The sequence below is a fragment of the Pantherophis guttatus genome, chromosome 3 (genome assembly GCF_059756535.1).
Source record: "Pantherophis guttatus breed Tessera chromosome 3, ASM5975653v1, whole genome shotgun sequence".
In the NCBI taxonomy this organism is placed as follows: Eukaryota; Metazoa; Chordata; class Lepidosauria; order Squamata; family Colubridae; genus Pantherophis; species Pantherophis guttatus.
Window position 1 is genome coordinate 109,209,123 of NC_142065.1, and position 12,685 is coordinate 109,221,807.

General features: G+C 41.6%; 1 protein-coding gene across 1 annotated transcript; it reads left to right on the top strand.

Annotated features, from left to right (window-relative positions):
- The first annotated feature begins 7,269 nt into the window (after positions 1-7,269).
- On the top strand, positions 7,270-8,654 carry LOC148114749 (uncharacterized). The gene is made up of 2 exons (XM_087890711.1): positions 7,270-7,967; positions 8,444-8,654. The coding sequence occupies exons 1-2, from the start codon at positions 7,270-7,272 to the stop codon at positions 8,652-8,654; spliced, it is 909 nt and encodes a 302-aa protein (XP_087746837.1).
- Positions 8,655-12,685: the final 4,031 nt, after the last annotated feature.

The following is a 12,685-nucleotide window of genomic DNA, read 5'->3' on the forward strand; positions in this document are numbered from 1 at the left end:
ACACTGCAACCTCATAAATATGAGTCAGTTGCCAAGTGTCTGAATTTTGATCACAAGGAAGGCCATGGGGATTCTACAGTGGCCATAAATGTGAACAATGATCATAAGTCATTTTTTTCAGTGCCATTGTAACTTTGAACAGTCACTAAATGAACTGTTGTAAGTCAAGGACTACCTTTACTGACACACAAAGTAATTTGAAATGTATTTGAATATAAGTAGCTCGGGTTGGTAGTTGGGCTGTTGCTCTGAGCTCCAAACTTGGCAATTTGGTTGCAAATGTTTTGTCACCATTTGAGGAGACATTGTCAGTGCGCTTTGAATTGTGCTCATTTGTCAGAGCACTGGCCTTTAAATACCTTTTTAGTACTAGGGTTTTTTTAGTATGGATGTTGTTTGTTCAGCTACTTCTGAGTCATGGTCTGGTTTCGGTCTGTTTGAATGGCTGGTTGTTGTTATTGAGACGTGGTCTGATTTCTTATGAGCTGATGGATTGTGATTATTGTTATTGCGGTGCCTGTTTGTTCGTTTTAAATGCTATCTTCGGAATCACGGTTGATGCAGTTCTTTCGATCTCAGCAATTGATAAACTGGATCGATGTCACATCAGATCATGACTCAGAAGTAGCCGAACAAACAACATCCATACTAATTTGAGTCACATAAAAAGGTATTTAAAGGCCAGTGCTCTGACAGACGAGTACAATTCAAAGCACACTGACTATGTCTTCTTGAATGGTGACAAAACGTTTGCAACCAAATTGCCGAGCTCGGAGCTCAAACCAACAGCCCAACACAAAGTAATTTCCCAATCACAACAGGGAAATTTAAATAAGGACTTTCTGATTTTATACCTGATTGGTATAAAAGACTTTCTGATAAGGGGTTTTTGATAATGAAAGAAAATGGGAAGCATTGGCGTACACTATTCTAAGACAGACTTTATGTATCCTGTAACTTTGCTAAACCTCAGGATTTGGATAGTTCTTAAACTAATACTGTCTATTATCTGACCATTCACTAGCTTCATTTCTTTTCCCCATTTCCGAAGGTACCATTACAATATATTTGCAATGACTGACAGGGAATGATGTTTGAAAATATATAGAAATGAAACTTTGAAACAGAAATTATATCTCCAAGCGCCACCTATATAAGATTTGAAATAGCCCAAACTACTACTACTACTACTACTTGGAGTTAACTTTTTTTTTTTTAATTAAGCTACTTCTGACTTCTGCATTAAAAGCTAGTCACATAATATGTAATAGTGGCCAATGGAAGCTTTTGGAAAAGGAGCTGGATTTGTACCAGTTCAGAATTCCTATTTATATAAAAAGTTTTGGACAGCCCTTTTATGTCTCTGTTTTATTGCACTAATACTCCTAAGTTTATGTGAATAGGGTTTCAGTATTCCTGGCATTAGAAAGGACTGGGCAAACCATTCATTTATAGATTGGTCTTTTTAAATTTACTGTTCTGATTGGTATCTTTGTTGATTAGACCCAAGAGATCTGTTCTTTGCTCAACAGGATATCTAAAAGAACTTTCATTCAAAGGAAAGGAAATACTAATGGATCATAAACTGGAAAACCGTTCACTTGATTGCTTATTCACTGACGGCTCTTGGAGATAAAGTTGCTACAGCTGCAATTTCCCCAGCGATGATTCAATAGGTATACATGCATGCATACAGCACACTTCAAAATTGTGATGAAACAAAGTATTGTTGGGCTTTTTGAAATAATTATATTTTATTTCAAGAGATATAAAGTAGTATGACAATTTTATGAAAAAAATGGTGAAAATTTACTCTTTTGATTACTTGTCAAGATTATAAAGTATCATTTTAGAGAAAGGGTTGAATAATAGAAACCTGAAAATAGGCCTAAACAAATAAGAGAGTGAAAGTTAGCATTTTGAAGTAAAAAGGGAAGGGTTAGTCTTATTCTGGTCTTATTATTTAATAGAGAATATTATTTGTGGGAATTGTAAAGGTTGCCATTCCACTATAGCTCTGTTAAAACACATTACCATATATCTACAGCTAAACTTTAACATCAGTCACAGATAATCTGGTATATTGTAGTTGAAGGTGCTTGATTGAGGTTAAAATAAGACCTTTTTTAAACAATGTTTTATAGATTTGCTTGTAGATGAGGGAAGGGCTATGGGATGAAAAGGTATCAATTTAATCTTGTAGGGCAGTGGTCCCCAACCTTTTTATCGCCGTGGCCCGCTGAGCGCGCGCAGGGGTGGGGGCACGGCCCAGGAGCTTTTGCACACGGCCCATTGCGCACGGCCCAGGAGCTTTTGCGCACGGCCCAGGAGCCTTTGCGCTGCAGCGTTCATGTCCCCCGGCCGCTGTGCGGCCCGGTGCCAGGTACTCCACGGCCCGGCACCGGTCCGCGGACCTGGGGTTGGGGACCACTGTTGTAGGGGATGAAGAGTTAAAATTTCAGGTATGTTTATTACAGTCTTTGACCAGCCTTTACAAATTCAAATTTATGTATTACATCCCTGAGGCCAGATATTGAATAATAGACACATTATATTAAGGTGACCAGATTTTAACATTGGTAAAGAGGGACATTGTGGGCGTGGCTTATTTTGTGGGCGTGGCTAGCTGGTCATGTGACTGGGTGGGCGTGGCTAGCTGGTCATGTGACCGGGTGGCCATGGCTATGTGTATAGGGTAAGGTGAACAGATTTTAACATTGGTAAGAAGGACACCATTGTGGGCGTGACTTATTGTGTGGGCGTGGCTTGGAGGCCATGTGACTGGGTGGGCGTGGCTAGCTGGTCATGTGACCGGGTGGCCATGGCTATGTGTATAGGGACTACTCAGAGGGCTGAAAAGTCATTTCTGACAGGTCCTCACACTTTTGACTGGTCCTCACACTTATGACCATCCTCACATTTATGACCATCCTCACATTTATGCCCGTGCAGTATTCTTAACAACCATGTCACTCATTTCACAACTGCTTCTCTTCACCATGGTGACAAGATAGGGCAAAAATGTAAAATGTGAGGACAGTCGTAAGTTCGAGGACTGGTCAAAAGTGTGAGGACCAGTCAAAAATAACTTTTTCAGCCCTCTGAGTAGTCCATATGCATAAAAGGATACAGCAATAGAGAGGGATGAAGGAAGGGAAGGGAAATTAGAGTAGGAGTGAAGGTAAGAGGGGGAGGAAGAGAGGAGGAGAAGGAGAAAGGAAGAGGAAGTAGGGAGGAGAAGAAGGGGAGGAAGAGAAAGTAAGAAGGAAAGAAAAGAGAGAGGTGGTAGGTTTGAGGAGAAAGATTGCTGTACAATAAAAAAGATGAAAGGGAAGAAAGCCAACCCCAAACAAATATAAAGATATTAAGATAAAGAATGAATTGTTAAACTTTAAAGAATAAAAAAGAACAAATATGAATAAATAACAATAATTAGAAATACACATACAAACATACAATGTATTTTCTTTGAACAGAGTATTTGGCCGGTTCACAAATTTAAACAGTGTTTAGTCACTTCAATTAAATTTACAATTTCTATATTTCCTTTTTGCCATATTTATTCCTCATCTATTTTTTTAAAAAAACCAATATTACCCTTCATCCTCATCTCTAATCTTAATCAAATTCAATTTTTCCCTTCTATTCTATATTATACCCCTTCCCATTGTCATCTATTTTTATATCCATCCTCACATTGTTTAATTATGTAATTATGTAATACAGTTGTTTAATACAAATTCAACATTTTAATATAAATCAATTAGTTATAAAACTATCTTTTTTGTATATTAATCAATATGAACATGAATATTCCAATTATTTCCATGCAATCCAATTTCTTACAAATCAATTAATTATATTTACCAATAATAATAAACCAAATAATTTCCCCCATATATTCCTCTGAACCACAACTTAACCATTTCTGCTTTCAACACAATATACAATTAATAGTATCTCAATTCAATTATTACAATTCCCTAGTTAAATACAGCTTTTTTTTCTTTTGTGTTTTAAAATCTTGAACTCTCCTCCTAAATTTCCCATTGTTTGCAGTTTTTCACCTACCTTTTTTGGGGAGGAAAAATAAAAATAAAAATAAATCTCTCTCTGCCTCATTTTGTCACGTTCCACCAAAGATCCTGGTTTCGGTTTCGTTTCTGCAGCTTAGCTAGGGGAAAAAAAAACTGCTTCAGGAACTCTTTACACTGATTGCCTGTAGGGCGGCCCTTTGAAGCCCCGGGCAAGAGTTTAAACAGTTTTTTTTTCTTCTAGCCATCAGCTGGGGCTTAAGAGGCAGCGGGACTCAGGAGGCAGAATGAAAAATCGGGACTTTTTTGAAACACCGCGGGACGCGGGACAAATTGCTAAAAATCGGGACTGTCCCGCCAAAAGCGGGACGTCTGGTCACCTTAATTATATACTTCTATATATAAGTATATATGACCATAAGTATAATAGGATTAACTAAACATGCAGTCTTTTGTTGGTATGAGGGTATTCGACATATCATACTCTGACCTGGAAGAGAACCAGAGATAATATTTCACCTAGTAAGTGCCTGTTGTGATATCATCTGGATTTAAGGAGTAGCTTCCAGATGGGTGATTTTACAGGTTCTATTAGCAATATCCAGATCAAGAGGAAAAAGACTAAAAAGCTCCAAAGGAAGTAGTAACAGGCCATCATGTAGCACCGGTCTAAGATCCAAAGCGTTTTGTTTAGCAACTGTCCTGGTATGGGGTATACTTCCTCCTCACTAGTTAACAAGGCCTGGCAGCAAATTTTTTCCCTACCGGTTCTGTGGGCATGGCTTGGTGGGCGTGGCAGGGGAAGGATATTGCAAAATCTCCATTCCCACCCACTCCAGGGGAAGGATACTTCAAAATCTCCATTCCCTCCCCTCTATTGGCAGTAGAATGAAGTTAGTAACTTCACTCTGTTACCAATACAATATTTTAGCTTACTACTTACACTACTACTTGTATTTCACTTTTATTTCATTTTGTTCTTCGTTTTGTTTTGTTTTAAAACAGGATAAGAAGAGCTTATCCCCATGCCATCCAGCTCCATGGTTCTAGTTTTTCTTTTCTTTTTTTAAAATAAATTTTTATTAGAGTATAAATATTAAAAAAACATAACATAACATACACACAACAAACATTTATACAACATATAAACAAAAGAAATTATATTTCCTTCTTAAGCATTGTTTCAAAGTAACATTCTGCTTGTTATATATTTCTTCACCTCTCCTTAGTGTAATAACATTTTCTATATCGGTAATATTTCCCCTCTAGGTTTTTTGTTTGTTTCTAATTTTTAACCAATTATACCATTTATTCCATACTTTATAGTAATCTGATTCTTCTCTTTCTTGTATCTCTTTGGTTAACCTATCCATTTCAGCGCATTCTAAAAATTTTTCTATTAAATCTGTTTTGTTTGGCGTTTTTTCTTGCTTCCAATTTTTTGCATATATTATTCTTGCCGCTGTTAGTATGTGAATTGTGAGATATTTAATATCTTTAGAGTATGATTTATTAAAGATTCCTAATAAAAATGTTTCTGGTTCTTTATCTATCTGTGTTTCTGTTATTTGTTCCAACCATTTTTTGATGTTAGACCAAAATTTCTTTGCTGCCGGGCATGTCCACCATAAATGATAGAAAGTTCCTTGTGTCTTCTTACACTTCCAGCAGATCGGACTGTTTTTGGGCTGTATTTTTGCCAGTCTAGTTGGAGACATGTGCCACCTGTAAAACATTTTCAGTTGGTTTTCCTTGTATGCCACTGCTCTTGTTAATTTTATATTTACTTGCCAAAACTTTTCCCATTTATCCAAATTTATTGTATGTTTGACGTTTTGGGCCCATTTAATCATCGTTTCCTTAACTGTCTCTTCTTCCATTTTATAGTGAAAAAAGAAATTTGTAAATTCTGCTAATTAGTTTATTTTCTGAATCTAATATAATTTTATCTATTTCTTGTTTTTGTTTATGAATTTCATATATTTTTATATGTTCTCTATATTTAGATTGTATTTGGGTATAAGTCCACCAATCTATTTCTCTTTCTATATCTGCCTCCACTTGTTGTTTTGTCTTCAGTTTACCTTGATAGTCAATTAAATCTTTATATCTAATTATTTTTGTCTTATCTGTTAGATTTGGGTGTTTAATTGATTCTGCTGGTGATAACCAATTTGGTATTTTCATATAGTGTTGTTTTTTAATTTTGAGCCAAATTTGTAATAATGAGTTTCTTATTGTGTGTCTTTTAAAGTATGAATGTATTTTGTATCTTTCATCCCACATAAAGGAGTGCCAGCCAATTTGAAGTTCGTGTCCCTCAATTGTTAAATTTCTAAGATTTTTTAATTCTATCCAGTCTTTGACCCATGACAGTACTGCTGCTTGATAATATGTCTCCCAATCTGGGAGTGCAACTCCTCCTTTATCTTTTGTGTCCTGAAGCAGCTTAAATTTTATTTGTGGCTTTTTCCCTTGCCATATAAATTTAGATGTCATTTTATTCAAATTTTCAAAGAACGGTTTGTCTATTTTTATTGGGGTAACCTGAAACAGGTATAAAAATTTAGGCAGTATGGTCATTTTAATGGCCGAAATTCTTCCTAGAAATGAGATGTGTAAGTTTTTCCATTTTTCTAAATCCTTCTTTGTTTGTTCTATTAGCTTGTCATAATTATTTTCTTTTATTGCTGAAGTTCTTGTGGACAGCCAGATTCCTAAGTATTTTATTTTTTTCGTTGTTTGGATTTGTATACTATCTATTAATTCTTTTTCTTGATTTTTCGTAAGATTTTTTACAATTAATTTCGACTTGCTTTTATTAATTTTCAGTCCGGCCACTTCTCCAAATTTTTCTATTTTTTGAAACAGCTTTCAACAGATTCCATGGGGTTTTCTGTTATAAACACTAGGTCATCAGCAAAGGCCTGGACTTTGTATTCTTCTTTATTAATTTTTAAACCTTCAGCTCCTTGATCTTCTCTAATTTTTTTCAGAAGAATTTCCAATGATAGTATGTACAGTATGTGTTATGTATTGATACATTTCAGCGGGAGTTTCAAACCTGCCTTAGTTACTGATTGGCTGACAGCCTCTCCGGGATTGTATATAAGGAGGGCTACAGCCTCAGAGTTTACATTGGCGACGAAGGTGGGATAGAGGCCACAAGAAGCGAACCAGTGAGACCACGAGCTTCAGCTAGGCGACGAGGCGAACTACAGGAGGCATACCGAACATGTCTGCCTACGTTCCGCCCAAGGCTTTTGATCTGGCCCGCGAAAAATGGGTCTCGTACCTAACGAGGTTTGAGTGCTCACTGGAAGCCAGCGACATGCAAGGACTCTCCGCTAATCGGAAGAGAGACCTCTTTCTAAGCCACTGCGGACCGGACGTGTTCGAGATGGCAGAGTCACTTTGTGAGCCAACGCCGGTCCAGACCGTTTCCTGGGACACCCTGATGGCAACTCTTCGGGCTCACTACGCTCCCATGCCCTCCAAGTTCGTGCAACGATACCAATTAAGACAACGCGTACAACGAGAGGGAGAGCCGGTCAGCGCTTACATGGCGAGCCTGCGTAAAGCCGCAACGCATTGCGACTATAGGGACTTGGACGATGCGCTGCTTGAGCAGCTAATCTGTGGTGTTCGAGACATAAGACTACAAAGGCGACTACTTGCTAAGCCTGATCTAACGCTCGCCGGAGCCCTAGACGAGGCCAGGGCTCATGAAGCCTCCACAAAAGCCGCAAAAACGCTGCAGCGCCCGCTGACGAGTAAGGACTATCCCAAGTCTACACCAGTGCATAGGGAAGACGCCGGATCCAGTTCGGAGTCCGAGTCTGATGAGGACGTTTTCCGCACAGAGCACCAAAGAAAAGACGCAGGCAGCCCCCGGCGTAACTGCCCCAGCTGTGGCGGGAATCACGATAGACTGTCCTGCAAATACAGAGAGGCTATTTGCAGGCGTTGCAAGAAAAAAGGGCACTTGGCGCGAGTCTGTAGAGCCATACTGCCCAGAAAACACCAACCACGTGAGCGCTGCAGCCAACCAGAATCAGCGCGCCAGAAGCATCCAATGAGAGAGGGCGGCGCTAGAAAACAGCGCGAATTTGAACCGCAAGATGGCCACAGCATACACGTCGACCAGACCAGCACGGCAATCGAAGACAAGGTCAGCACGGTGGTCGAAATCAACGGCAAACCATGCACGATGGAGATCGACACCGGATCAGCTCTCTCCATAATGTCGTGGGCGACCCTGAAGACCATCCTGCCGTCATTCCGGAAGGACCAGCTATCCAAACAGAGACTGCACATCCTAGACTACCAGGGGAACCGGGTCCCCGTCGAAGGGATAGGCACGTTCCGAATCATCTACAGAGACTTCAAAAAAGACCTGCCGCTAACAGTCGTAACGAAGCAGCTGCCCAGCCTTCTGGGCATGGGATGGTTCCGAGCCCTTGGCATGGGTTTCACCGGCGTCCACCGAATGTCCAAGCCATCATTGAAGGACAGCCTCCTGACCGAGTTCCAGGACGTCTTCGGGGACAAGTTGGGCAAGTATGTGGGGACCCCTATCTCCCTAAACTTAGACCCCAACATAGCCCAAATAAGACTTAAAGCCAGACGGGTCCCTTTCGCACTGAAACCAAAGATCCATGCAGAACTGGACAAATTAATTAAACAAGGGGTGTTGGTCCCCGTTGACCATGCGAAATGGGAAACCCCCATAGTGACCCCAGTTAAATCTGATGGCTCAATCAGAATTTGTGCTGACTACAAGTGCACGATCAACAAGGCTTTGCAGCCGAGCGCCTATCCGGTGCCGATCGTGCATCATCTACTACACTCCCTGGGGCCAGGAAATTTTTTTGCCAAATTAGACCTAGCACAGGCCTATCAACAATTACCCGTTGACGATGCCACGGCAGAGGCGCAAACAATCGTGACTCACAGGGGTGCATTCAAATGCACCAGGCTCCAGTTTGGGGTGAGCGTCGCACCTGGCCTATTTCAGAGCACCATGGAGTGCCTCTTGCAAGGGCTCCAGGGGGTGGTGCCCTATTTTGACGACGTTTTAATCAGCGCCCAGGATGAACGTCAACTAGGGGAAGAGTGAGGAACGTCCTAACCAGATTTAGGGAAGCGGGACTCAATATTAAAAAGAACAAGTGCATGATCGCTGTTCCCTCTGTCGAATTTTTGAGGTACAAGGTGGATGGCACAGGCATCCACCCCACCGAAAGCAAAGTTAGAGCTATCAAAAGCGCACCTGCCCCCAAATCCAAGCCTTCCTTGGACTACTCAACTTTTACTCGATGTTTCTGAAAGGCAAGGCTACCGTCGCAGATCCCCTGCACAAACTGTTAGGGAAGAATGTTCCGTGGGTTTGGGGTAAGGCAGAGGCGGCCGCATTTGAGGCTGTAAAGAAACTCTTATCTGAGGACAGCTTCCTCATTCAATACAACTCAGCGCTACCACTTGTATTGTTTTGTGACGCCTCCCCCTTTGGAGTTGGTGCCGTCCTAGGCCATAGACTGCCAAACGGCCTAGAGGCGCCCATTGCGTTTTACTCTCGCACTCTGTCCAGCGCTGAGAGAAACTATAGTCAATTGGACAGAGAGGCTCTGGCTGCGATTGCGGGGGTTAAAAAATTCCATGAATATCTCTATGGCCGTCAATTCGAACTTGTGACAGACCACCGGCCCTTGCTGGGACTTTTGGCCGGTGACAGGCCCACCCCCGCTGCCCTGTCCCCATGTTTAACCAGGTGGGCCATCTTCCTGTCGGCCTATTCGTACCAGCTTGTCCATCGACCCGGACGGACCTTGGGCCACGTGGATGCCCTCAGCCGCTGCCCCCTCCCCGAACTGCTTGTCAACCCCATGCCGGAAGCCCCCGTCCTCTTGATCGACGCTATGACTTTGGGACCTATCTCCTCTTGCGAGGTGGCTAAAGCCTCTGCTAGGGACCCTGTAATTTGCACTGTGATGGGGTGGGTCCTTAAGGGGTGGCCTGTCAAGGTGGACGGTGGGGAATACCAGGGGTATGTTAACAAACGTAACGAATTGTTTATGCAAGGGGGTTGCTTGGTGTGGGGTGACAGGGTGGTAATACCAGCAAAACTGAGAACAAGGGTCTTGGAGTTCCTGCACGAGGGGCACCCAGGAATAGTTCGGCTGAAAAGCTTAGCCCGCAGTTACGTTTGGTGGCCCAACATGGACCAAGTCATCTCCGAGTGGGTGGGGAAGTGCAGACCCTGCCAGGAATCTCGCCCCGATCCCCCGATAGCGCCTATCCAAGAGTGGGAGAAACCAAAGGGGCCATGGGGGAGGATCCACATTGATTTTGCCGGGCCCTTCCACGGGCAAACATTTTTAATCGTAGTAGATGCCTTTTCAAAATGGCTCGAAATCATACTCATGTCTTCAACCACAGCCGAAGCAGTCATTAAGGCTCTTTGGAAATTATTTGCCACCCACAGCCTACCGGATACCCTTGTATCCGATAACGGGCCTCAATTTACAGCGACTCTGTTTGAGAGCTACCTGGCTGGACTGGGCATTCGCCATGCCCTGTCGGCCCCATTCCATCCGGCTTCTAATGGCCTTGCTGAACGTTTCGTAAGAACGGCCAAAGAAGCATTGTCCAGGCTAGACGACGGGGACTGGCAGGCCAGGATAGATCAATTTCTAGCAGTCCAGCATGCCACACCATGCACGGCTACAGGGAGAAGCCCAGCCGAACTCCTCATGGGCAGGAAGTTTCGGTGCGTGTTAGACAGGCTTCACCCTAACTACTCACATGAGAATTTTAAGGGAGAGACCACCGGACTAAGGCAGTTCCAGGTTGGGTCCCCGGTGTTCGCTCGCAATTATGCTAGCGGACCTCTATGGGTTTGCAAGGACCATAGTGGGCATAACGGGCCCAAAATCTTACATGGTAGACGTAGGGGTAGACAGAATCTGGAAACGCCACATAGACCAACTTAGGAAGAGAATAGTCAGTGAGGCAAACATCAACTTAGAGATCTCCGAACCTAACTACAACAACTTTCCCAAAACAGCTAACTCAAGCCCGGGTTCGAGGGAATACTTAGCTGACAAGCCCTGGTTCCAGCGCTGCCCCAGCAAGTCGCCACTCCCAGCCGGGGATAACCATGCCCCGGACAAAATCCAGGAGGTTCCATTGGCGGAGCCGGGAGAGACAGAGAGTCCCTCTGACCAGCTCGACGCCCCACCAAACACTGAACTGCGCAGGTCGACCAGAACGAGAACTCGCCCAGGTCACCTGCGAGATTTTGTGTGTACTTATGTAAATCTTTGAATGTTAGTGCCTTCTGGGAAGGGAGGGGTGTTATGTATTGATACATTTCAGCGGGAGTTTCAAACCTGCCTTAGTTACTGATTGGCTGACAGCCTCTCCAGGATTGTATATAAGGAGGGCTGCAGCCTCAGAGTTTTTGCTGAAGTCTCACTGTATATTAAAGAGCTGTTGTCACTTGCTTGCTTGTGCCTCTCGTTATTCCCGAACCACTACAGTAAGGGTGAGAATGGGCAACCTTGTCTGACTCCTTTTGTTATGTTAAATTTATCTGTTATGTTGTCATTCATAATTATCTTTGCTGTTTGGTTAGTATAAATTTCTTCTATGATTTTTCCAAATTTTTCCCCAATTTGCATATTTTGTAATTGTCTAATCATAAATTTCCAGTTTTGGTTATCAAAAGCTTTTTGGGTGTTAAGGAAAACCAACGAGGCCTGTTTCTCCGGATGTGATTCATAATATTCTAGAGTTTTAAGTATTATTCTCATATTGTTTTTATTTGGCGTCCCGGCAGAAATCCATTTTGGTCTGCATGTATATATGTATTTAGTACTAATTTAATTCGCTCGGCCAGAATTGCTGCAAATATTTTGTAATCGGTGTTCAGTAATGAGATAGGTCTATAGTTTTGAATTTGCTGAAGATCTGTATCTTCTTTTGGTATGATTGTGATTATTGCTTCTGTCCATGTCTTTGGAATTTTAGCTTTCTCCATGGCTTCATTATATAACATCAACATATTTTCTCCCAGTACTTCTTGCATTGTTTTATATATTTCCACCGGTAGCCCATCGGGTCCCGGTGTTTTGTTATTTTTTTGCTTTTTCAGTACTTCGCCTAATTCTAATTTAGTTACTGGCCTATTGAGCATTTCTCTTTGATTTTCTGTAATTTTTGGCATGTCAGATTTTTCTATATATTGTTTTATCTTTTCTTCTTCTACTTCTTGTTTATATAGATTTGCATAAAATTTCTTAATAATTTCTTTTTTTGGCCTCTCTTTTATGTTGGATTTCCCCGTTATCATCTCTCAATTGATGTATCATTCTTTTATTCCTTTCTTTTTTCAATTTATAGGCTAACCATCTGCCTGTCTTATTTGCATATTCAAAATAATTTTGTTTCGCCATTTTTATTTTTTGGGCTAATTCCTTTTGATTTATCAGATTCAGTTGATGTTTAATTATTATCCATTCTTCTTTTATTGTTTTATCTTGAGGTTCTTTCTGCAATTTTTGTTCTATTTGTTTTAGGTCTTTCTCTAATTTGTCTAATTGTTGTTTCTTCTCTTTATTTTTCTTCCCCGTATATGCAATTATCAGGCC